Source organism: Triturus cristatus, chromosome 4_2 (genome assembly GCF_964204655.1).
Source record: "Triturus cristatus chromosome 4_2, aTriCri1.1, whole genome shotgun sequence".
Taxonomy (NCBI): domain Eukaryota; kingdom Metazoa; phylum Chordata; class Amphibia; order Caudata; family Salamandridae; genus Triturus; species Triturus cristatus.
This window is the reverse complement of record NC_140586.1, coordinates 339,688,865-339,715,462: the sequence shown is the minus strand read 5'-3', so window position 1 is coordinate 339,715,462 and position 26,598 is coordinate 339,688,865. Positions and strand designations below refer to the sequence as shown.

General features: G+C 46.3%; 1 protein-coding gene across 2 annotated transcripts in view; it reads right to left on the bottom strand.

Annotated features, from left to right (window-relative positions):
* Positions 1–17,952: 17,952 nt before the first annotated feature.
* The window catches only part of SHCBP1L (SHC binding and spindle associated 1 like), a 1,698,124-nt gene continuing 1,689,478 nt past the window's right edge, over positions 17,953–26,598 (bottom strand). For both annotated transcript variants that reach the window (XM_085600099.1, XM_085600098.1), the window contains exon 10: positions 17,953–18,308. In XM_085600099.1, coding sequence (XP_085456225.1) covers positions 18,060–18,308 — 249 coding nt within the window. In that variant the 3' untranslated portion in view covers positions 17,953–18,059. The remainder of the gene's footprint in view (positions 18,309–26,598) is intronic.

The following is a 26,598-nucleotide window of genomic DNA, read 5'->3' as shown; positions in this document are numbered from 1 at the left end:
TTTTTTCACATGGACATTTTTTGCCTTGAACGCTGTCTGTAGACACATTCTAATATCTTCATCACTCAAACAAGTAAGGAGCGGTGTTCCTGATCCACGTCAAAGGACACAGACACAAAGGAACAGACAATAGCTTGCAAGAATGGTGCTATATGCAGCTTTGCTCTGTCACTTCCAGTATGGTGTGAGGCTGCCGGGAACCACATGGTGCCACCTAAAGCTGGGAGTTATTGCTTGAAAAACTTATGATCCAGTCTTACACCTGGAAATATTCTAAAGGTGAGGAAAAAGCAATACTGGTCAAAAAACAAGTTACTTAACTGTACACTGGTTCTCCAGTATTGATATCTTTCATAGATTCACATGCTTGAATCTTCCTTGTCGTCATGGTGGGATTCCCACAGTACTTAGATAAGCAGTACTATAGAAGTACATTAGAAACCATTAAGAAAGAAAGGAAATTTTAAAAACCAATCTGCATCTTTAGGTTAGATCCAAACTTTGACCAATCAGAGACAATACCCAGACCCCATCTCCCCTGCAGAGCCACCATACCTCAGAATTGGCGCACAACTGTGTCCTAGTGAATAGTCATACGAGGTAAAACGTGGCAAGCCTAAATGGGGATGTGGGTGGGCTGCATGTGAATCTATGAAAGATCCAAATACTGGAGAACCACAGTGTACAGGTACGTAACTTGTTTTTCTCCAGTATTGAATCTTTCATAGATTCACATGCTTGAATCCGAGTGGTTAGCAGTACAATGCTTAAAATCAAAGCGATTAGGCAAAGACACCTCTGTATGAATTCTATATTTTTTCAAGAATCAACAACAACATAACTATATATATATATATATATATATATATATATATATATATATATATATATATATATATATATAGTTTCATAATTAATACTCCTCATACCTAATCACTATTAATAATATACATATATGTATATCTTGTAGTAGCTACTCTACATAAGAGATAAAGAATACGAAAAAAACGACCTCACTTGAAAAGATGCCTGAGGACCACCTGACCCACTATCGCATCAGTCTTCCATGTCGAATCCAGGCAGTAGTGCTTGGTGAACGTATGCATGTTCGACAACGTTGCCGCTCTACAGATATCTGGGAGTGATACTCTGGCAAAAAGGGCTGTAGAGGCTGCCACCTTTCTTGTGGAATGCGCTGTAACCTTTGCGGACAGAGGTCTTCCGGCTTCTTCATGGCAGAAGGCAATTGCGGATGATGTCCAATGAGCAATACTACTTCTTGACACAGCGTGGCCTTTCCTTGGAGATGCAACGATACAAAGAGCGGTTCTGACTTCCTGAAAGTCTCTGTTCTGTGAATGTAGAATTTTAGGCAACACTTCACATCCGAAGAATGTAGAGCCCTTTCTGCAGGAATGGAAAGGTTTCTGAAGTATGTTGCCCGTATTATCGGTTCATTTAGATGAAAAGAGGTTGGGACTTTTGGTATAAAATGTGGATTTGTTCTCAACATTACCTTGTCCTGTTTAAACTGGAGAAATGGTTCAATAATAGTGAAGGCCCTAATTTCGCTGACCCTTCTGGCTGACGTGAGAGCCAACAAGAGTGCAGTTTTCCATAAGACGTATTTTAATTCTGCTTTATGGATCGGCTCGAAGGGTGGTTTCATGAGTTGAGCGAGAACCTTTTTTAACTGCCAAGGAACCGCAGGGCGCTTCAAAGGTGGAAAAGCCCAGAAAAGGCCCTTCATGAATTCCTTCACTATTCTCACAGCGACAGCGAGAGCTCTCCTGGCTTCCTGCGAAACCTGGAAATTGCTGCCAGGTGCACTTTGATCGATGAATGCACCAATTTTGATTTTGACAAAAGGAGTAGATATGGCAGTATTTGCTCCGTTGAAGAACAGAGAGGATAAATACCCTTTTCAATGCACCAATGGCGGAATCTCCTCCATTTTGCTGTGTATGACTTATTAGTGGAAAAAGCTCTGGGATGCTGTAGGATGGACTTACACTCTGGTGAAATGACTTGATCTCTAAGCTCATAGTTGTGAGGTTCCAAGCTGATAAACTCAGATAGTTTTTCTGAGGGTGAAGAATTTGACCGTTGTCCATGGACAGCAAGATGGGCAGTGGTTGAAAGAGAATGTGCGGGGTTACTGAACGCAGCAGGAGCTCTGGGTACCAAAACTGCCTCGGCCATGCCAGGGCTATGTGAATGAGATGGCATGGTTCCTTCTTCATTTTGCACATCACCCCTGGGATGAGAGGGAACGGCGGAAAAGCATACGCAAACATCCCTGTCCACTGAATGTGTGGAGTGTTCCCCCAAGAGTTGGTCTGAGGAAACCTAGCAAACGTTTCACACATTTTGTTGTATAGGGTTGCGAAGAGATCCAGGCTCGGAGTGCCCCACAGTTTGAAAATGTGCTTCAGCTACTCCCAATCCAATTCCCATTTGTGAGATTAAGAGCTGGTTCTGCTCAAAGAATCCACGCACTCGTTGTCCACGCCTGGAACGTGTTCTATTTGCATAGCTATTTTGTGCTCTAATAGCCATCTCCAGATTTCCTGGGCTTGAGTCGATAGTGTGCGAGACCTGGTGCCTTCTTGCTTGGCCAGGAAGAACATTGTTGTGGTGTTGTCTGTTCTTACTAGAATAGAAGTGCATTGAATCCCTGGAAGGAATGCCTGTAGCCCCAGAAACACTGCCCTCAATTCCAAGAGATTGATGTGCATTTGCGCCTCTTGGACAGACCATCTTCCATGAATTTGTAAGTCTTGGTGATGTGCTCCTCAACTGTCCATCATGGCATCCGTTGTCATAATGTAACTGGGTTGTGGCGCCTGGAACAATAGGGCTGGAGAGATACTGTGTTCTTTCTCCCACCATGACAGGGCCGGTTTCATTGTCTGAGAGATGAGAATGACGTCTTTGAAAGAGCCCCGAACCTGAATCCACTGCATATCCAGTTGTTCCTGAAAAGGTCTCATGTGCAAACGACAATTTGGTATCAATGGAATGCACGATGATAGCCTTCCCAGCATAGGCTTGCACACTCTTACTGGAGTGGACTGTTTCGCGCGCAGCAGGGCTGCCATGTGCATTATTTTGTGCTTACGATGTGGCGTGGGAAATGCTTTCATTATTCTGATGTTTAAGACCGCTCCGAGAAATATCAGTTTCTGACTTGGAATAAGACTTGACTTTTCTACATTGAGTTGCAAGCCTAGAGATTTGAAAAGCTGACGATAGACCAATGTAGATCTTCTTGCAGAGTGGAACGTGGCCCCTTTTACCATCCAATCATCCAGGTAGGGAAAAACCCGGCAGTCCTGCCTTGTCAAAACAGCTGCTACCGGAGCCCTGCACTTTGTGAAAACTCTGGGGCTGAACGAAGGCTGAAAGGAAGAACATTGAATTGATAGTGGCACCCTGCCACCTCAAACTGACTGCTAGTTGTACGGCGCAATGGAAGCACAAAACTTTTGCTGCTGCTGACCACCGTACTGTGGCCTATAAATCTAATTGGGGAAAAAGGCTGAAATCTGTACGATTGAAACAACGGTCTCAGCTGAAACTGACCTCGTCCCCTTCCTCCACGAAAGAACTGAAAACGCCTTTGTTGTAGTGTACCTAGAGAACGTGCCATCTCCGTATCCGTCTTGATGCTATGTAACACCTCGTCCACATGTTTGCCAAACAAGTTCTCTTCCTCGAAGGGCATGTCTAGGATTTTCGATTGGATCTCCGGGCAGAAAGACGTAGCCTTCAACCAGCCCTGCCTACAGAGAACAGCAGCACCTGCCATCTGCCTGAATGCGATTGAAAACAAATCTATAGCCAAGTCAATAACTTCAGAAGATGCTGGGCACCTTCCTGCAGAATGTCTTTTGCCTCCTTTTTCTTGTCTTCGGCAGGTGTCCGAGAAGCAGTGCAACATCTGACCACAACTGGCGGTCGTACCACCCCAGAATCACTAAAACGTTGGAGGCCTTAATGGAAGTAGCTGCCATAGTGGCAAAGCGCCTGCCAATGTTGTCTAGTCGTTTTCCCTCCCTGTCTGGAGCCACTTAGCAAGGAGCTGCTGGATTCCTGGAGCTCCTCTTTGCTGCTTGCATTATCACTGAATCCGGCCGAAGATGACCAATCAAGCATGCAGGAGCAGAATCAGGGGCTTTGTACTTCTTCTCCATTCTTTTTTTTTTAAATTATGTTTATTGATATTTTCCAACACAATCAGAGTATTCTTGGCATTGATTATCATGAGAAACACATCAGTAACAAGTACATGGTCCTTTGACATATAATATATCCTGTTGATGACATTGTTATTATATTGAGCCTCTCCTTGCGCCCCTATCCCTTCACATATAATTAAATTATATAATATCATATATTCCGCTTTAATGGTCCCTTCAATCGCTAACTTCTGAGCCTGGATCCTCCCTCGGGAGCTCACATATATTCCCACGATAAGCATTCCACCCTCCCCATATCAGAGACCATTTTTTTGGGCACCCTCTGTGAATATATACAGTCTTTTCAACAATCATTGCATTATCCATTGCCTCACTCCACTGAGGAATGGTGGGAATCTGCAAGGACACCCACTGCTGTGCTATACTTCTCTTCGCTAGCATCATGCCCAGTGTTACCCATGTTTGCGCTATGCGAGTTAGGTCCGTCGGTTCCCATACGTTAAGGAGACATCTCCTTGGGTCTGGGAGAATCGTACTTTTTGTGACCTGCGAGAGGGTGCGCATAACTGCCTTCCAATAACGGACAATTGCGGGACATAGCCAAAGGGTGTGAAAGAGAGTCCCCTCTTCTCCACATTGTCTGAAACAAAGCGGTGAGTCCGTCCGGTGCAGTTTGTATAATAGTGTTCGGGTGTAATATGTACGGTGTAGGATTTTTAATTGTATCAACTTTAGTTTTGAGGGTATTGCTACTGTCTTAGGGGATGAGAGCGCGTCCTGCCAGTCTGTGTCGTCTAGTTCTCCTATCTCCACTTCCCATTTGGATTTAAGGGCGTTCAGGGGGTCCGGCTGGTTGTTTATTATTTTCCGGTACGTTTGTGATATGGCTTTTTGTTGAGATGTTCTGTGAGAAGTCTATCTTCTAGCGGCGACGACTACGCTAGCCGTGTGTCTGGTGGGATTGCGGCCATGAGAGCGTGTCTGATCTGCAGGTATCGGTATTTTTCAGTGTCTGTCAAGCCATATGTAGCCTGTAGGTGAGCAAATGTGACTACTTCTTTTTTCTTCCACAGATCCCCGACTCGTGAGATTCCTATCAGGTCCCATTGGCGAAAGCCCTTAGTATGACGTAGCATGCCTAGTCGTTTTGTGTCCCATAGTGGCATCGCTTGTGTTATTTTTCCCTCCCATCCTAACGCACGTTGAGCCTCAAACCAGATTTTTACCGTATGGGCCGTTGGGCCCGTAAGATTATGCCTTCTAACCTTGTTGTACAGCGCACCCATTATTCCTACAGTGTCAAGCAGATGCCTGTCCATACGATAGGCCGGGTCGTCACCGGGAACATGTAGCCACTGGTTCACCACCGTGAGCTGTGAGGCCCAGTAGTATATCTTAATATTAGGGAGTGCAATACCCCCATCATACCAGCTCCTTGTTAGTTTGTGGAGTGCTATCCGTGGTGTTTTCCCATCCCACAATAAACTGTTCACTTCTGTGTGTATTGCTTTGATGTATGCTGGAGATACTGGGAAGGGCGTGTTCTGCAGTGCATATAGGAACCTGGGGAGCGCCATCATTTTGAAAAGGGCCGCTCTTCCCAGAAGTGTTAGTGGCAAGGAGCGCCAGTGCTTTACGTCTCTGCGGAATCGTATTAGGGGCTGTGTGAGATTTTCAGCAATGAATTGCGATCTGTCAGGTGTAACGTATATTCCTAGGTATTTAAATCCATTTTCCACTGTCTGTATTACACATCCACTTGGGAGCCGTGGTGGGGAACCCTGCAATACATAAAGGTGTGACTTTGCTCAATTAATGGTATACCCGGAGACCCGCCCATACGATCTACATATATCTAAGAGACAGATTGATTGCTACGCTAACGCCACGCTGTGTTTTTTAATTATCGCTGCTCCTGCAATTATTGTCAAGTTTATTTTTAAAATTGTGTATTTGCCGTTTTGTTGTAAAAACTCTTTTGCCTGTCCCTTAACTGCCCGCATTGCCTGCACATAAAAACTTTGACAGCACCACTCACCATTTGGGTGATTGTACTCCACCAAGACCCCGACCGCCATCTTGAGAGTAGGGCTGAGACGCCCCCAAGACGTATCCGGGGCTGCGCTCTAGTTGGAACGAGCACCGCCTGCCACACACTATTTAAAGACCATTATGGTCGCGCGCAGCGTCGCGACGGAGGAGCGCCAGAGGAAAGCCCGTCTGGGCCCGTCCGGGCCAGGATGGGCCAAAGGGCCACCCCCCCTGGCCGACCAAGAGTTTACTCACCTGATACCCTCGGATCTCTCCCAACAGGTACAGCAACGTTGGATTGGATAACTTATGCCAGTCTTCGGTCGGACGCTTTGCTACAGGGAGAGGACACATCTAACTACACTAGCACACAAGGTCTGATAATCGCCACGCTTAACACACGCTCTTTGCATAAACACTATCTGGAGGTATTTACACTTCTGGGTGAGGGCAAGATAGACATCCTTGCACTCTCAGAAACATGGCTAGGTACCTTGTCAACACCGGATATTTTAGCAGCCCTACCTCCAAACTTTGATGCTCTGTGGTATAACCGCCCCAAGGATAGCAGAGGGGGAGGGGTAGCAATTGTGTTCAAGAAGAATCTTAAGGTGACACAGATTATTGCAGAAAACTGTGATTGTGCTGAATTATTAGGGATAAAAATATCATTAAAATCCTCATGCATCCTGCTACTGTTAGTATATCGTCCACCTCAGAGTTCATCAGAATTCAATGATTCTTTTTTCGAACTACTGACGGATCTGGCCTCCAGATATAAGTCCCTTATAGTGGTTGGGGATTTTAACTATCACTGGGACAGGGTCCCTAGGGGGCCCATTGCGACTGAGTTCGAAACCAACCTCTCCACTCTCCATCTAAACCAACTTGTAAAGGGCCCCACCCATGTGAAGGGCCACACTCTTGATCTTGTTTGGTCCTGTCACTGATGAAAATTCTGGAAGTTAGCCCTTGCATCTGGTCAGATCATTATCTGATCAAGTGCTGGGTTCCGGGAGACCCCTTATTAGCGGCCCCTCCACTAATTAGGAGGAAAGTCTGCTCTTGGAAGAAGATTGAGGCTGATTCCTTAGTGTCGACTCTACTCTCTTCCCCCCCTCCTAAGATGAAGCAGGTGAATCTGGATTCATATACTATGATCCTTACGACCTGGATTCGATCTGCTTTAGATAAGCTTGTTCCAGAACGACTGGAGCTCACTCGGAAAAAAGGAAAGGGTGCTCCCTGGTTTGATGCATCACTTAGAGAAAAGAAGCAAGCTCTCCGTAAGGCGGAGCTTAGATGGAGACTGAATTATGGGCCAGCAGAGTCACTTACGTTTAAATCACTTTGGCCAGCTATAAATTGGCTATCCTGGCAAGGAAATCCGCCTTCTATGAGAGTAGAATCAGGGAGGCCACAATCAAACAAAGAGAAACCTTTGTGATCCTAAGGGAACTCACGCAGCTAAGTGATAAAAGTTTCGGGTTGGATCAACCCGACTGTGACACCTTTCAAGGCTTCTTCCTTCAGAAGGTGCAGGATATCCTGATGGACATTGCCACACCTTCAGCCAGACCGCCACTACCACCGTCCCTAGACACCCAGCAGCCAGCTGGGGCTTTGAATAGCTTCCCTGGTATTGATGGTCAGCATCTGACAGAACTTGTCAGTTATATCAAATCGGGATCCACTATAGATCCTTGTCCCCTGAAAATCTTTAAACTGGCGCTGCCAGGTATTCAACCCCAACTGTTGCACCTACTGAATGCCTCTCTAGAAGCGGGCTACCTTCCAGTATCTCTGAAGGAAGCCAGAGTTTCCCCACTTCTGAAAAAAGCGGGTGCTGATACTAAGGCATTGAAAAATTACAGGCCCATCTCCCAACTGCCTTTTCTTAGTAAGATCTTGGAAAAACATGTCTTGAACGCCTTGGCCAGCTATGTGGAAGAACACCATCTACTTCATGCCAGGCATGCGGGTTTCCGGCCACAGCACAGTACAGAACTGGTTACGGCTATGTTCACCGATGAGCTACGAATCAGAGCAGATAACAAACAATCATGTGCTCTGATTCTGCTAGACCTGTCGGCAGCCTTCGATACGGTCAGCCATGCCATCTTGCTGGATCGCATCGCGAAGCTGGGGATAACTGGCCAGGCGTTCAAGTGGCTAGAATCCTTCCTAACAGGTCGCACTCAGAGGGTCCAGATGGGGGATCAGTTGTCCGGGATTAAGGATGTGACATGGGGGGTGCCTCAGGGGTCCGCACTATCTCCCTTATTGTTCAACATCTACCTGCAACCTCTGATGGAAGAACTCACGCGCAGAAATTGTGAGATCTTTAACTATGCGGATGACACGCAGCTATTGGTGCAGCTGGAAGAAACAAAAGAAGCCCAGGAATCAGTAAGGAACTTGCTTAGATTTACGGTCAATTGGATGACCAATAATTTCCTCAAGGTGAACGCCGAGAAAACGGAGGTGTTGGTGCTTACCAACAAGGTCAACCCTTGGGATGGTCTGTACTGGCCCCCAGAACTCGGTAAAACTCCCATTCCTGGCACAGTAGTGAAGAGTCTCGGCCTAAAGATCGATGCGGACCTTACCATGGCCCCTCAAGTGTCGGCTGTGGTGGGTTCCTGCACGGCCGTGATGCGGCAGCTACGCAAGCTTACCACCATTCTTTCAGCCTCCACGCTGTAAACCATTGTCTCAGCAACTGTTATTTTGAGGCTTGATTATGGTAATGCTTTGTATCTGGGCTTATCGCAGAAGTTGTTGAGGAAACTGCAGGTTGTGCAGAATGACGCAGCCAGGCTGATTTTCTCTCTCCCGAGAAGCTCACATGCTACCATTCTTCTTCGTAAGCTGCATTGGCTGCCCGTGAAGTTTAGGGTCCATTTTAAATGTCTCTGCATGGCTCACAAGGCTCTCTTTGGCAACGCCCCAGAGTATATCAAGCAACGCCTGAGGAAATATGTTCCCGGCAGATCCCTACGCTCTGGTTTTGTCTCCAATCTGGCTCAACCCAGATTTAATCTAAAAACCAAAGGAGGCTGTGCTTTCTCAGTACTCATTCCCCAACTTTGGAATGACCTTCCGGCCAGTTTGAAGGAAGACTCAAAGTTACTCTCCTTTAGGAAAAACTGAAGACACACCTTTTTGGAAAGTTAATATCTTCAGTCTAATTGGAGCAGGCAGAGGGCACTGAGGCGTCAGTATGTGTGTGGTTGTTCTGTTGAGCGCTTAGAGACCGGTGGTGATAGGCGCTATATAAGAACCTTATAACATAACATAACATAACATTAATGGAGCGCGCCGGGGATGCCAGGTATAATATGTCATCCGCATATAGGGAAATGCGGTCTTCCCATCCCATTGCCCATTTCAGGCCGCAGATCACCTGGTACTGACGTATCCATGCCGCCAATGGTTCCAAAACCATCGCAAACAAAAGTGGCGAGAGGGGGCAGCCCTGCCGTGTTCCCCTCCCCAGCGGGAAGCCAGGTGATATGTGGCCATTCACCACCACCTGCGCCAGCGGTCGCGTGTATAATAGTTTGATCCAGGCACAGATCTTCGGTCCGAATCCCAAGTGCTGTAAGACTGCAAATAGGAATGGCCATTCTTCCAAGTCAAATGCCATTCTGGCATCAAGAGACAGAATGACAGCGTTTTCACCTATGGTGGACAGCGCGACGACCCCGTGGAGACGTCGCAGATTAAGGGCGGTATTACGGTTCGGCATAAATCCTGACTGATCCGGGTGCACCACTGTTGCTAGGTGTGCCTGAAGCCTCGTCGCCAGCACTTTAGCCAAAATCTTGGCTTCGGCGTTAATCAGGGAGATTGGTCTGTATGACATGCATTCGTGCGGCGGTTTGTTTGGTTTATGAATAGCCATTATAGTGGCCAGCCTCTGATCTCTGGGAAGGATTCCCTTCTCTAGGCTGTCGTTGTACATATGCAGTAGACTAGGAACAAGCTGCGTTGCCGCTTTTTTATATAGTTCCACCAGGATCCCGTTAGGTCCCAGCGCCTTCCCGGAGTGGAGCGCTGCTATCGCGAATGTTAACTCTTCCGGCTGTAAATCTTTCTCAAGGGCCTCCACCGCCGATGGGGCCAGTACGGGCATTTTTATGTCTTTGAGAAATTCTAGATTGTCCTCTACTGTAGCCGAGGCCTCCTGTGTATATATCTTTTTGTAGTGCTCCGCCAGTGCCTTCGCGATTCGCTGAGGATCTGCGGTCAAGCTCCCGTCTTCTAGCTGGATTTGCGCCACCCATCTAGTAGCCCGCACCTTCTGTTCCAGCCAGGCCAGTAGCCTACCCGCCTTGTCACCTAGTTCATAAATAGTGTGTTGTGTCTTGAGGTGTCTGTTTTTCGCCATCTCCCACATATATGACTTGTATTCTTGTTGCGTCATGTGCACCTTATGCGCCGCAGTTCTATCTGTATGCAACATGTGGTCGGCCTCTGCCAGGGATACCTGCCGCTCTAGACCCTCTATCTCCTTCTTCTGGGATTGTTTGTAGTTCGCCACTGCCGAGATGGTCTGTCCCCTAAGGACTGCTTTATAAGCTTCCCATAGTGTCGTGGGGGATGTCACTGAGTGCTCATTTTCGGCGACATTTTTTGGGGTCGTCGCCATGAGGGCTTTACTGATTTTCCGATTTTTTAAATACCCTGGATGGAGTGGGAACAGCCTATGTTTCTTCAATGTGGAGGTAGCGTATGCAACAAGCACTGGCGAATGGTCCGATATGCCCCTGGGCAAGTGTGTGACCTCTGCCACTCCCGTGAGCCCAGTCCCCAATGTAAAGATGTAATCTAATATAGAGAGGCTATTGTGCGCCCCTGAGTGGAATGTGTATTGTCGCCCTGTGGGGTGTAGAGTTCTCCATAGATCTATTAGGCCCAGTGCCTCAATGAATTCGTGTAATTTAGGATTAGTAGTGCTGGGTTCTCTGGGGGGCATTCTATCTACGGACGCATCCATCGTTGCGTTGAAATCCCCTCCTAATATTAATTGTCCGTGTGGCAGTGTCAAAAGGAATTCCCCCAGATCCTGGAAGGCAGTCTGGTGGAGCGCCGGGGGGACATATACGGATACCAAGTTATATATTTTTTCCTCCCACTGGCAGGTCATTGCGGCAAATCGCCCCTGTTCGTCTTTTCAGGAGTCTATAACCATCAATGGGAAGCGTTTATTGATTAGTATACCCACTCCCCGTGACCCTGACGTAAATTCGGAGTGGACCACCATTTTGAAGCCCCCATCTATCTAGGGCTCTACAGGTCGTGCCTGTCAAGTGGGACTCTTGGAGAAGCGCCACCGCCGGTCCTTTGCGCTTCAAATTTTGCAGCACCAGCCCACGCTTTATTTTGTCTCCTAGGCCATTCACATTCCAGGACAACACTTTTAAGTGGAGAGCAGGTGCCCGAGGGGTCGGCATCCCGAGCCCCACGTCGTCAGTGGGGACACTTACATGTGGCTTATCTGTCATCTATGTCAGTACGATGTTGTGCAATACGTGTAATTCCCATCACATCAATGCTCCAAGCGTCATCAATCAACATATTGTGTATGATAATCAAACCTAAAACTAAACTGCTAGTGAACTCAATGAACCTTTCCCCTCCCTCCACCCCCTCCCTGCATCACGGACTTAAAACTACCCGCCACCCCAACTCAGCAGAGTGCTTAATCCCCATAACTGTGTACTTGCGTAAGAGGTTATCTCAAAGTTTGGTGCGAAAAGTCTACAATGTAAAGTATTTCAGCCCAGTATCCAAATATTATAGCTGATGTGCCCGCTGTGTCGTCGACGGGAGTCCATGGCCACGCCGGGCCCCGATGCCCGCGAATCAGGCCAGACTCTCCGTCTCCGTCTGCTGTGAGTCCACCGCCGCTCCCAGTCCGTCTTCTCCTGACAGTGATGTTGTTTGGGATCGGAATTTAGGCCTGGTTCCCGGTCGCTTTGTGTCTCCCACTGGTCGCCAGCCTTCCAGCCAGTCAGAGGCTTCTGCCGGCGTGTTGAAAAACCATGTCTTTCCTTCCGCCTCCACTCTCATTTTGCCGGGTATAACATTGCGTACTTAAGTTCACGGTTGCGGAGTTCCCTTTTTATATCCATGAAGTCTCGTCGCTGTTTAGTTACTGCAGCCGTATAATCTGGGTACAGCGCTACAGTGCCATTGTCCACTCGGATAGGAGGAGCTACTCTTGCCGCCTGCAGGATTGTGTCCCTGTTGCGGTAGTTGAATATACGTGCCAGGATCGGTCGCGGTGGGGCCCCCGGTCGGGGCCTTCCTCCAGGAACTCGGTGTGCTCTTTCCACCGAGAAGAAGCTAGATAACCCACGTGGCTGCAGCCGGTCTGTAATCAGTGTTTCGACAAAGAGGTCCAGTGCCGGCCCCCTAACGCTCTCCGGCACCCCAACCAGTCGTATGTTATTCCTTCTGGATCTCCCTTCCTGGTCATCAAGCTTCGCAATAAGCTGCTTTTGCTTGAGTTCCAGTGTGTGTATTTTGTTCTTCAACACTACCGTGTCCTTAGCGAGAGTTTCCGTGGTCGTTTCGACCTCCTTTAGCCTTGTACTCATTTTGGAGAGATCTGCACGTATCAGCGTGATGTCGGATGAGATTGTCCCAATGGACGTTTGCATCTGGGTCAGCACGGCCATCACATCTTGAAGAGTCACTTCCTTTGGTTTTTCAGGCACTGGATCCGGGCCATCAGCCCCCGGCGGAGGCTGCGAATCCAGCTGTCCCCTGTGATATGCATATTTATCTAACTTGGTGTGGTGTGCCGTCCGTTGGCCCTTTCCTCCCATGTCGATCGGGGCGGGCAGCACTGCAGGTAGGTTGAATCGGGGGAGGCACAACGGGAGAGAGGGCCGGCAGTCGCCGCCGCCTGCCACGAGGCAACGCCCCCATCCGCCACGAGGCAACGCCCCCATCCGGCCTGTCGGTTTTACCGACCCCTGCGGCGTTGCCCCCTCCACAGCCTGGAGTACTTATTTGCGGGGGCTGTCCTGTCCTTCGGAGCCCCAGTCTGGGGCACTCGTCAGCGACCCAGCCCACGTGCCACCTAGTCAGGAGTCCACCCTTTTTTCAGGTCTCCTCAGCCAGCGAGAACAAGGATCAGTGCGGGGATATCTTAAGGCCCTTCAAGCAGTGTCTATTGGGGTGTCGTTGTTCCCCCGCTCAGCTTCGCTGCTCTGGTATATCAGCTGAGCCTGCTCCGCCTCACTCCAGCACCCAGAGCAAGACACGGGGCCCACGGTGTTTCCACAGACTCACCGACCGCCCGTCCCACGTGGACCGAGCCCCCGCTCCAGCCGCCTCAATCCTTAACCCCTGGCGTGATGCGGGGCCCGGCTTCCGCTTCAGCGATGTCGAGGACTCCCTTTACGCCGACGCTGCTCCTCTGCCTCCGGTCGTGTTTCTTCAAGGGGCCCTCCTGCATATAACTTGCCAGCGAGTCTGAGGCGGGCGGTCAAATCCCATCCCGAACGGGTGCCTCCGAGTCCACTCCTCACTTCCGCCAGCCCGATCACTTGTTGGAAGCGGTAGTCGTCCGGGCCCGGACACGCGAGGCGCCCCCTCTGTCTCCGGCATTCCGCGTAACCGAGGCCCCGGCCTCACCTGTTAATGCAGGCCTCGGACGCCGCGTCCCGCTCTGTCCTCCACCAGATGCTGCTACCGGGTCACAATCACTGTGGGTCAGTGCTCAGGTATTCCTGGGCCTTAGCGAGTGTTCGCACCGCCGTTTCTTCTCAGGATTCTTTACAGCATCGACTTGGGAAGGAGCTGTCCTAGGCTGCCGCCATCTTCATTGGCTGCTGGCCACGCACCCCTCTTTCTCCGTTCTTGGTAATATGGCCATAACAGAGGCCGGATTTCTCATCAACTTCAGCCCTTCCTCCCAGATGTAATAGTCGATTACATCTGGGTATGGATCGTACTGATTTCCTGGCAGGATCTTTAAAATCATAGAGGGAACATTAGGTCTGGGTTACGGGTAGTGGTAAATCAAATCTTTTGAAGCTCTTTCCAATAACTCATGGAAACCCCCAATATCCCCTGGAGGAGAACTCGCTGGAGGGGGAGAAAGCGATGGTGAATATGGAGCAACATAGTTGTCCGATTCCCTGCCGATCATGTCTGTATCCTGAATGAGCTCTCCCTCCTCAGGCTGATCATCAGCATTGCTTTCAATGTAGTCGTCCCTTATTGTAATACTCCGATGAGCTGGTCTCTCCTCCTGTGTTGGAGGTGGCGGAGTAGCCACTGGCAGTGGTAATGAAACCTGTTTGCCAGGTCTCCCCGGCGTGAGCAGAACTGGGGCTTAAGAGTCTGGAAAACATTTATAATACTCATGAAGTATGTGCCTAAGGTCGGTGACAAGAGAAGTTGGTACCAACACGGCATCGCCTCGTACATCCTGATGTTCCTCGAATGCTTCAAACGGATAATGCTCCTCAAAAGAGTCATATTGTTGTGGTTGATGACGAGCCATAAAGGAGTAGTCCCCTTCCATGTACTCTGAGGTATCCTGGATATGAGCGTCCTACTCATCACCAGTGTCCTGGCATTTAACCTTCAGCTGTGATGGACTGTAAGCGGGACCAAACAAGCTCTCATCCCCTGATTCCTCTGCATCTAGAAGATGAAATGGGGTAAAGGTGATACCTTGGTTAGGGAGGTCAGGCCTGGATATTTCTGGATCAACTGATGTTTTAATGTCCTTTTTATGCTCCGTCGATCACACCGTCTGTGAAGGTTGACAACTAAAGGTAAAAAACAAGTTACTTACCTGTACACAGTGGTTCTCCAGTATTGATATCTTTTATAGATTCACATGCTTGAATCTTCCCCGTCGTCATGGTGGGAGTCCCATGACGATGGGGAAGATTCAAGCATGTGAATCTATGAAAGATACAAAATTGGAAAAACATCGTCGACACCGGTATTCTTGTATGGGCCTTGAACACTGTCGTCGACGGAGTGACAGTCGACGATGCTATGGACGATGTTGACGGAGTTGTCGCTGTCGGAGCCATAGAAGTGGTCATCGGCGCAGTTGTCATCATCGATGCCATCAGTGAAGTCATCGACAAGGTGATCGTCGTCACTGTGCTAGTCGACGAGGCCGTCGCCACTGTCGCCATCGAAGCCAGCACAGTAGAAGCCACAAACGTTGACGGTGATTTGGCTGTTGTTTTTGACGACTGGTCCGTCGACTGAGCCTTTTTCGTTAATGAAGCCTGCTTCTGGGGCGTGACAGGCACAGAGGCAGTAGAAGAGAAGGATTTCTTCTGGTGAGGACCTTTGGATGGCTGTTTCATGGCTGCGTTATCAGAAGTGGATGGTTTCTCAGCCTCCATCTTCTTTGATTCTGCCTTTAAGAGGTGGAGCCCACGTTTTCTCTCAGATGTGGATGGACCAGGACTTTCCTCCACATCAGATCCAGAATCAGATCTGGACTTTTTCTTCTGAAGCCATAATAATATTCTGGCCTCTCTGGCCTTCAGGGTTTTGGCAGAAAAGGTTCTGCAATATTTACAATCTTTGGCAGTATGCTTGGGATATAGGCAGTAAAGACAGTCCTTATGGGGGTCCTCAGAGAATAGTCTTGCCTTCCCACATTATCTGCAGGGTCTAAAAAGCCTTTTCTTTGATCCCTCGGACATCCTTGAAAGTATAGAAGATAGAAAACAATATCTTAAGCTGAATTCAGCAGGGTCAAAAGAACCCTAACTGACAAATTGATCAAAGCTCAGGGAGACCCTCACACACGACATGAGGTTAGAAATCTGAGGTATGGTGGCTCTGCGGCTTGTCTCTGATTGGTTAAAGTTTGGGTCTAACATAAAGATGCAGATTGGTTTTAACATTTCCTTTCTTTATTAATGGTTTCTAAAGCTCTTCTGTAGTACTGCTTATCTAACTACCGTGGGACTCCCACCATGACGACTGGGGAGATTCAAGCATGTGAATCTATGATTACCGATTGTTAAAATCTGATCTATCCCCTTCAACTGTATTTGCTGTCAGCAAGTATTTAGCTGCGGTGTGGAATATTAGAAGAACTTTTCTGACAAATTGAAATTCTATTTGTGTTATACGAAGTTCTTACTTGTGGCAAATATCTTTGTAGATGATGTAATTCTTCTTATTTTTAAAAATGTGTATTAGTGTGTAAAGTTTTGGTCTTATTTGTATTGAATTTCTTTTATGACTTTACGAAGTCGAAATAAAGATCAAAAGAAAGAAGAAGAAAGATTCAATACTGGAGACTCTGCAGTTAGAAGTATTCATCAGTAGAAGACATCACTGACAGGGAGTATTCATGCAAAAAACATTGTTCTGATTTGAGAACAAAGGGCCTAATTTATATGTTGTCAGAAATGTGCTCTGTTGCAATGGCTAAGAGTACCTTTCTGCCAACATAGTGGCCCAAACGCCATGATTTAAATGCGAATGGACCTTTGGTGTTATGACGGTGGAGACTACTTCACCTCCCCTGTGGTTACAGCTCTCTGACAGACAGAGTAAGGGCTGTCAGAGGATGACCTGTATGTCCGCTCATCTAATTTAGATGAGCTGACTTACAGGTGAGTTTTCACTGCCCGTTATCGCCAGGAAAAGCCTGGTGCTACACGACAAAGAAAACTGCAACATGCTCCCCTTGCCATGGGATGTAACCTCCTGTAGATTTTTTATTTTCAAAAAGGAAATCCTGCTTTGGGATTCTCTTTGTGAATTTTTTAATTTTAAACAAAGTTTGACGTATGTCTCCATCATGTTTGACAAAACTGTACAGCAATGTTACTTTACATCGGCAGGAAGTGTCTTGACAGCGGTTACTGTCAATGCTTCAAATGTCTCTTGGCCCGATAGACATTTCAAATTTGGCAGTTAGGATCTCCACCAGGGCGACAGAGTAATTTACATTGTTGCCCTGGCGGAGGACGACCCGATTGCCAAATAATAAATCGGGCTCAAAGTCCTGGAATTCTCTGCAAATGCTAATAAAGACAGCCTTTACTAACAATATGTGATGGCCTTGAGTGAAACAGAAGGACAGAAACTGTGTGCCTAATAATAGTTACCTAAACAGAGGTCAACAGATCCTGCACCATATTAGGCCAGACATCAGAGGCTCAAGAAACAGAAGTCCTGAAGGGTGTTAGTAACAGCACTAAATGAGTGCAAACCTTCTGTGAAGAAGTGAATGTAAAAAGTTTAAGACAAACGAAGACCTTCACTCATCTTAGAGAAAAAGGAGGGAGTGCTGAAGAGGAATTTTATGGAGGTGAAGCATGATCATGGGTGTGGACAGTCTCAGGTCCCTTCAAGTGTTTATGCATGTACTCCTCCATCATCCTTGAAAGGGAAGGACATCCCATCACTAGTAATTTGGGTCTGGGACATAAAATTCTGTTAGCATTTACTAAATGTTTGTACTATAATACTTTATTAAACTTTCAGGATTCATCATCTCCGATATTCTGTTAATCAGAAGTCCATATCCGGCATGAACTACATTCATGCCTGACTATTGCAAGAGTGCAATACTTGGTGGAAATACCACTATTCTGAAGAAGTCTTAAATTACTGGAGATTAAAAAGATATTGCTCCTGAGAGTAACATCAGTCATCAATTCTATAATACACTACCCAACACAAAGCATATGTGCGTATTTAAAATATTTATTATGTACCAACAAATCTAATGCATACATACACTGGCTTTAGTACATGTTAACAGTGATAAAAGCTGAACATTTGAAAGAAAGTCAAGATATTTTTCGTTCAATAGTAGACAATGCCAATTTCTCCCATGGTGTTTGCTTCTATTTTATTGTTGCCCATCTCTAAGCTAAGAGTCTGGATAGCTTTTGAGAGTGTGTCCTCTTCTTTCTTGTCACCTGCTGCAGCTCCTCCGAGAGTCTCGTCTATGGTGGTGCAGGTTTTCTCATCTGGCTGGACAATAGTCACACCATAGCCATTATTATTGTAAATGTGGTTATTGTTCAGCTTCACATTAGGAGCAGGAAGAACCTGTTGAAACATCACAAAAGGAGAAATGAGTGATGACAGTAATTCGTTTACTTCTTGTCTACAGGTTCCTCTACACTATCGACCTTTTGGAATACTACCAACCGGAGTACAGGTTCGTGAACTGTACTCAAATTTCTAAAGAGTGTTGAGACCAAAGAAGTAACATGATAAGAAACTGTTCTCAACTGTACCTATTATTTGTTTTCTATTTTTACATTCCTTGCTTTGAGTGCCAATAAGATATTTACACTGTTCACCACAAGACTAACAGAGTTAAATGATCTGGTGGTAAAAAAGGTAGTTGTTGGCATTATTAGAACTAATGAACTGGTGTACCAGATACACATTGGTAATTAACTTTTCCTTACACTGACCGGCAGTTATTCATACTTATAACCACTGCTAACATATTATTACAAGCATTAAAACATTTTAGATTGTGATAATATACAATTGTACATGGAAAGTATCAACTTCTGGATGTTTTTCAGTGAGGGGCTCTGGGTGATGCTCCTCAACTGTCCTCAAGGACAAACAAAGTAAGGGTTTAACAGAGCTTTAATGGCTCAGTCATGAAAACATAAAAAGCACCATCTCAACCATCTCTTCTTCCCAAACTCAGCTTATATACCCCCAATCTCCCTCAGAGTGAACTCTCACACTGCCGAAGAAGCCATTGGTCATAGCACTGCTTCTGCTAAGGAATAGAGCCCTGTTGGTGGCTATTTAGCCAGTTTTGTGATGCACTGAGTTTCAGGATAGAGTTAACCGTACTTTAGCTCTTGCAACAGGGAGGAGTGGAGGTTGCTTATGATTTCAATGGAGATCCCCCTGAGTGAGAGCTAGGATTACAGTTAAGAAACCATTCCTTCTCTCTCATGGATCTCCATTGATGATCATGAGCACTGAATAGATTAGCTAGATCATCCCCTAAAATCCTATATTTGAAGAGATAAACAAGCTATTCTTTAAAGCAAAAACATTTTCTTAGAGAAGCTTGTGCTACTTTTGCATCCGCACTAGAATCTGAATTAGTACAATAGTATCTGGTAAAGGTGTGAACAGATCGTTGCTTTTTTGTAATCTCAGATACTGGATTATTTCGAAGTAATGCAGCAGTAGCCGCTGTACCCTCTGGTGAAATGGGCTGTAGGTTTCCCAGATAAGACTTTGTTGGCTTTCTGGTAACACAGGGTTAAGCGTGAGAAAATCCATCTAGACAGGGATTGTTTAGAAGTGGCAAGCCCTATTCATAAAGGACCATAAGTTACAAATAGTTGTTTTGACTTGCTCAAAGTTTAAGTCCTATCCAGATAAAGCTTCAGCACCGTCCTAACATCGAAAGTGTGAAGAGACCTCTCTACAAGACATGGGTGACTTGAAAAAAAGGTAGGGAATGAAATAGTTTGATTGCCATTAAAATCCAACACTATTTTGGGGAGGAATTTAGGATGGAATCTCATTACCACTTTATTACTGTGAAATACTGTGTAAGGCTCATGGAACATGGAGCCTGTATTTTGCTAACCCTACATGCTGAGGTGATGCCGACCAAAAAGGAAGACTTCTAGGATAGGTGTTGAAGGGAAGCTTTATATATAGGCTCAAAGAGAGAGCCTATAAGATGATAAAGGACAATATTCAACTTCCACGGTGGACAAAGTCTCCAGATAGGAGGATACATTTTCTTAATGACCTCTAGGGAATACAGGACTACAGGAATTTTTAAAAAAGGCATTTGAAAAAGAAATTTTCAAAAGGCAGTAATTGCTACAAGATGGACTTTAATGGAGGTAAATTGTAGCGTTGTTTTAGTCAAATGAAAGAGGTAAGGGGGAAGGAAAAGTTACTTGTATTCCTAGTTCTGCATCATACGTATCTCGCTGAAGTCATAAACACAGAATATTCCCATGCATCTACAGGGAGCCCGGAACACTTTTTCTTCAAATCTTGAAAAATCATTTTAGTTGGAGGTAATACCTCAATCCCCACTGAATAGAGTTACCTCCAATAAGTAAAGTCAGTCCTGCTTCTGGACTGAATACTTTCCGTATTATAAATGGTATCTAAACAATGTAAAAAGACCAAATTACAGCACCTGACAACAAGGCAACCATGAGTAAATTAGAAGCATTTCCATTGAGCACTTGCAAAGGAAGAAAATAAAGTAAAAAAGGAGCCCGACAGGTCAAGAGTTCACTGAGTGTAAGGAAAAATACACTTTTACTTTAGGAAGTCAGCAGCTTCCCTACCCAGCATGCACTGTAATGGCAATTTGTCTCAAATCCTCAGTTCTTTTTAAATGTTGGTAAAATGTGGAGAAAGTGAAACATACATAGTAAATGTACGGACAATCGGAGAGGAGGGAGGGTTGATTATGACTTCAGTGAGGATACCTACGATGCAGAACTAGGAAGACAAGTAAATAACGTTTTCTTCTGCATCGTAGGAACCTCACTGATAGTGAGTGTAGGAAGGTAGGATCTGCTTTCATGGTTACCCCCAGTTTCTGCTTGGTGTCAATCTGTTTCTGACCTAGTCTGACTGGGATCCTGCTAATCAGGATCTCAGTCACTATGCTTTCTCCCTAAATTGACCATGGTAAGTACTTATGTACACCCATAAGTGACTAATGGTGTACCCTTCTAAGTCCTAAGGGTCTCTCATGGGCTGCAGCATGTATTGTGCCACCGATGAGAGTCCACTTAAACTGGGACTACAGCCCTGCCATTGCAGCCATGTGAGTTGGTGCTAACACCTCTCACTACAGATATAAGTTTCCTTATATCTGAGGTCCCTGCACTTTAAACCTACAAGTCACCCCTACGCAGGTTCTTCAGTCTTGAGGGCAGGGTGCTTGGTTATAAGTGTGAGGGTGCCCCTGCATGAGCCGGACACCCCTACAAATCCCGGAGTCGATTCTCCAGGCTGTGTAAGTGGCGTCAGCCATTTTAATACATATAGTGGACATCAGTCTTTACGAGATGTCTAACTATATAGTGGCTGCACCGAATTCGGTCATGTTTTTTATCAAACATGTTGGATTCATACCCCAACACCGATTACATTGTTGGAAGTATTGTCCCATGTACTGGGGGGCTCCCTTGGGGTACCTACCTGTACTCCCAGTAATAGCCTTTCAGGGTCTGACAGCGAGCTAGTGCTGCTTCTGACCAAAGACACAATTCTGTCCTCCTGCTGCTGAGCCAAGCTCAAGAAGGAGAAGGTAGAACAATAGGTTTCCTGTCGCAGGGAGGTGTGACCACCTCCCAGGCAGGACTTAGTGTATTGGCCTGGGGGCGCTAGCCAGCATTACCAGATTGCTTTGAAGGGCACATATGGTGCCCTCGTTGCACAATAAAGTTGGAATCAGTTCAGAGAGACCGTGGTTCCCGCTCTGGCACGAAACTGGAAAAAGGACATGGGAGTATCCTCCCCTCTGTCCAGCCCATCCTCTGGTAGGGACCCCTGAGTTGTCCTAACGCTTTACTTCGGGTATAAAAGGGCTTACCTGTAGATCGGTACGCAGATTAGTTGCAGGACAAGACACAAGCCTGAAACCACATCACTCTTCGAACTTCTGGAAGCTTGGACTTCGCTGGACTTTGCCTGGAACCGAGATTGCATCAAGGAAGACTCCTGCTGCTCCTGGAGTTGCTGTTCTGCAAGTGTTCTTCGTCGTTTGTGTCTGCGCTTCTTCCAGGATCTTCAACAGAACTGTGGGCATCAAGGATACCCGAAGTAATCTCCCTTGGAGTTAAGGAGTCACACCCCTGCATCTGCAGGCACCGCAACAAAGCTGACCGGTCTGCTGCATCTGACGTTCCACAGACTTCCTGAGGAACAGCTACTCCTGAGCACGGACTGTCAGCCCTGCAGTTTATTTCCTTGTAGGCACTCGTTGCCATTTAGGGAGGTGCCTCGCTTCCTGCAGCAGGAGCCATCTTAAAGGAAGCAAGACTTCCATTTTATTCATGTTATATTTTAAGCTTTCTCACTGGTATTTTAATTTCTATTGCTTTATCATTATATAGTGCTCACAGGGAAGCCTGTGAGCCCTGTAGGGGTTGCTGGACCCCAGTTAAACCCCCCCTTTTTATTTGCCCTCACCTTTGTTCGCCCCCCTGCGCTGGTTCCTCGACACGCCCCCTGCCAAAGAGGGCTATTTAAATCACGACTCAGCGCATCTGTGCAGCTCGGCCTGAGCAAGGACTGTCAGCCCAGCGGTTTATTTCCTTGTAGGCACTCGTTGCCATTTCAGGAGATGTCTGGCTCCCTGTTGCAGGCACCATCTTAAAAGAAGCAAGACTTCCATTTTATATTTTAACCTTTCGCACAGTTATTGTAATTACTATTGCTTTACCAGTATACAGTGCTCACAGGGCAGCCTGTGAGCCCCGTAGGGGTTTCTGGTCCCAAGTTAAACGCCCTTTTTTATTTGCCCTAACCTTTGTTTGCGCTCTGGTACTGGTTACTCAACACGCCCCCTGCCATGGAGGGCTATTTAAATCATGCCTCAGCGCGTCCACGCAGCTCTTCCTGAGCACGGACTGTCAGTCCTCCAGTTTATTTCCTTGTAGGCACTCGTTGCCATTTCGGGAGGTGCCTGGCTCCCTGTTGCACGCGCCATCTTAAAGGAAGCAAGACTTTCATTTTATATTTTAACCTTTCGCACTATTTTAATTACTATTACTTTACCAGCATACAGTGCTCACAGGGGAATTTGTGAACCCCATAGGGGTTACTGGACCCCAGTTAAACCCCCTTTTCATATTCCCAAGCCCGCCTGCACCCATCCACGGCCGGATCACACCTAGCGCCAGAACCTCTGCCCAAATTACCAGCGGCAAGCTTCACACAGTAATATACACCGGTAAGGAGTTGCGAGCGCTCATTGAGTCTCACAATCATTTACAGCATGCATGTGCTCGCTTTGACATTACTGACCTTCCCAGGAGGGCAACTGGCCATTGCGAGAATTGCGGCTTTACGCTGGCTTTATTGGATTGCCCTAATTTAGGTCACACTCATCATAACATTAGCATCGTATCCAGCCTTATGGGTGATGAGGCAGCCCGAGTTCATGGCACTCTCATCAACGCGAGTTCTCTTCCTAAGCACAAAAACGAAATAGCCGAATTGATAGATAACCAGCAACTGGACCTCCTATTTATCACAGAAACATGGGCTGATCCTTCTTCGGGCCCTGATTGCTGTACAGCAACCCTCGCCGGCTTTTTAGTGTACAGACACGATAGACTTAAGAAAAGAGGTGGTGGGCTTGAGCTTATATATCGCGACAGGTTTCTAGTAATGGGTGAGATGGCTTCTTCCTCACTATGTGAAGCAACTACTATATAAAGGCATGCTCCTCTATCGTCCTCCTAGACCTAAGGGAGTCTTTCTGGGTAATCTGGGGTTCCTCTTAAAGGCCACTGCCTGTGAAAGTAGTTTCATCGTATTAGGGGATTTTAATTTCCACTTAGATCTCATTGCTGATGAGAATACGGTAACCCTCCTGGACACATTATGATCATTAGGGCTCACAAAAAAAATCAACACACCCACTCACTCAGCTGGAAACACCCTAGACAGTTTGTTTACCAATAATGAACAGATCACTTTAAAGGAGGTTCTTCCTCTAGCTTGGTCTGACCATCACACCATGAAATTTGAGTTAAATGTTCTGGAACGACCTTCTTATACTTAGCCATGTCTTCCCAAGCAGCTTTGGTCCTGGAAAAACATAAATAGTTCTCTCCTCACATAACAGCTAAATAACACAAACTGAGCCTTTTCCCGATGCAGAGCAGACCTCCCAGACCTACACAGATTAGCTTCAAGCCGCCTTCTCTAAATTGGTCCTATACAAGAAAGTCTCTAAAAACAGAAAAACTCTGTCCGCCCCATGGTTTTCCGAAGCTCTTAGGCTCGAAAAACAGCAATGTAGGAGACAGGAAAGACACTGGCGGCTTCACTATGATCCCCAAGAGAAAAGGCGCTACAAGCAGGCTTTGGCCGAATATAAACATCTCCTAATAAAGGAAAAAGTGATTAAATCACACAGGAAATAGAATCTGCACGTGATTCTACTAAACAACTGGTTCAGGTGGTGTCTAATCTTGCGGCACCACCAGAAAATCATTCTTACATTGCCACACTAGCTTTCTGTGACTCTCTAGTCCAGTGTATCAGGCAAAGGTAAACCAAATTTACTCTAAGTTTAAAGCTTCCTCCTCTGTCAAGACTCTATTCGATTTGGGCAAGGAGCGGCCTGAGAACTGCACTTTCACTGAATTCTCTCCGGTCACTAAAGAACAAATAGTAGCCACAATGGTGAGCAAGGGTAAAGCTGGATCACCGCTTGACCCTTGCCCCCGTTGGCCCTGAAACTTATCCCAGACCTAATAGGCACAAATTTGGCAGCCACTTTTAATACTATGTTTTTTTTAGGAGTCTTTCCGACTTAGTGGAAGAAGGCCTCTATTCTTCCGTTGTTGAAGAAACCAAACTTAGACACAACTGATTCCAATAATTACGACCCATCTTGCGTCTCCCTCTGCCTGTTAAACCTGTTGAAAAAGTGATGAACAGTCAGCTCACACAGTATATTCAAGATAACCAGATGCTGGATGCAACACAATTTGGTTTCAGATCCAGCCAAAGCACCGAGACATCATTGATCAAGGCCACCGAGGAGATAAGGATCGTGCTCGACAGGGGTGGAGCGGCAGCACTTATTCTTCTCGATTTATCAGCAGCCTTTGATACGGTTGACCACGGGATGCGGATCAAACGTATCACCACCCTCGGTATCATAAAGAGGGCTAAATCCCTGCTGATATCTTTCCTGACTGAGCGTGCACAATCATTAACATCGGGCAATTTTGAATCAGCCACCTTCTCTTTTCCTTGTGGGGTTCCACAGGGTTTATCTATCAGTCCCACGCTGTTCATTATTTATGATACAGAGCTGGCTCTTGTACTCAAATCCTCTGACCTGGCATTAACCTCCAATGCTGATGAAACCCAAATAGCTCTGTCCCTCTTCCTTGAGGGTATATACTCCTGGCAGACAGTTGCGATCACTAGGGGCGAACCTTTTGACTACTTCCAGAATCTATAGAGTGCACTGGGGAGGTAGAAGCTTTGTTGTTGGAACTGCCAAGCTTTGGAACATCTAACCTTTCCACATCAGAGCTCTTCCCACCCTCATCTCTTTCAGAAAACAGCTAAAAACTTGGCTCTTCAATAACTAGGCTTTACCTACTCAGGAGTAGACAGCGCCAAGACACTCTAGGGTATACGTGTGCTTTACAAATCGCATTAACATAACATAATAAACAAGCATTGGCATAGCCAATAGGTCTCGCCTTTGGGACCTTATAAGTGTTTAGTTGTTTAGTTATCCAGCACAATATCCTTGGTGCAACAACATCAAGTGTTGCATGGCTAAACACTTATAAGGTCCCAAAAAACGAGAAGTATTGGCTATGCCAATGCTTGTTTTTTTTAACATCCCACTAACCTCGGTTCTTCTAAGTCGCCCAGCCACTTCCCTGCATTATGGCACATGCAGCTGTGTGTTTCGTGACATACTTAGGTTTTACCTGCCTACTGGCTAGATATTTCCTTTGGCAGCTCGTTCATTAAATTTTGTTCACTGTTTTCACCACATAAACTCCTTGAGTATGCATGCATGGTTCTTTTGTATTATATATTACTGAAAAACAGCTTCAATTTGGATTGGTTTAGGTGCTGAAACTACTAAAAAAAGTAAATTAAACTCCAGCCATCTAAGCCACACCAAATGAATACAACACACCCATGTCATGAAAGTGTGTGCCAGGAGATAATGTATTAGTACAAAGGAGAGGCACAGTTCATGTCTGTTACAGCTTTCAAATAGAAGCATCCAGGTGTTTAACAGTCACACCTGCACTACTGGGGGAACATGCAAGAGCTACACTAAAAGAAAGCAATTCACTTCAAACAGAAGGAATGTCAGGTTTCAAATAGCCTCTCAACAGGAATGCAAGTGAAATTTGTAGTCTGCAACAGTGGCAGCAGAACACAGAACAATTATGTTCACCATCAGTAAGCTCTCGGCCACTCTCCAGGGCAGAGAAGTGATATCAAAAGAAGTGAGAATCGTGCACTTTTGACTGCAGAATGAAAAGCAAACTACCGAAACTGAATGATAAAGCAACCAAATATAATGTGATGACCGTCATTCAGAAAAAGTACATTTCTGTGCCTTTGACAGTGTTCTGTTATTTAATAATACACC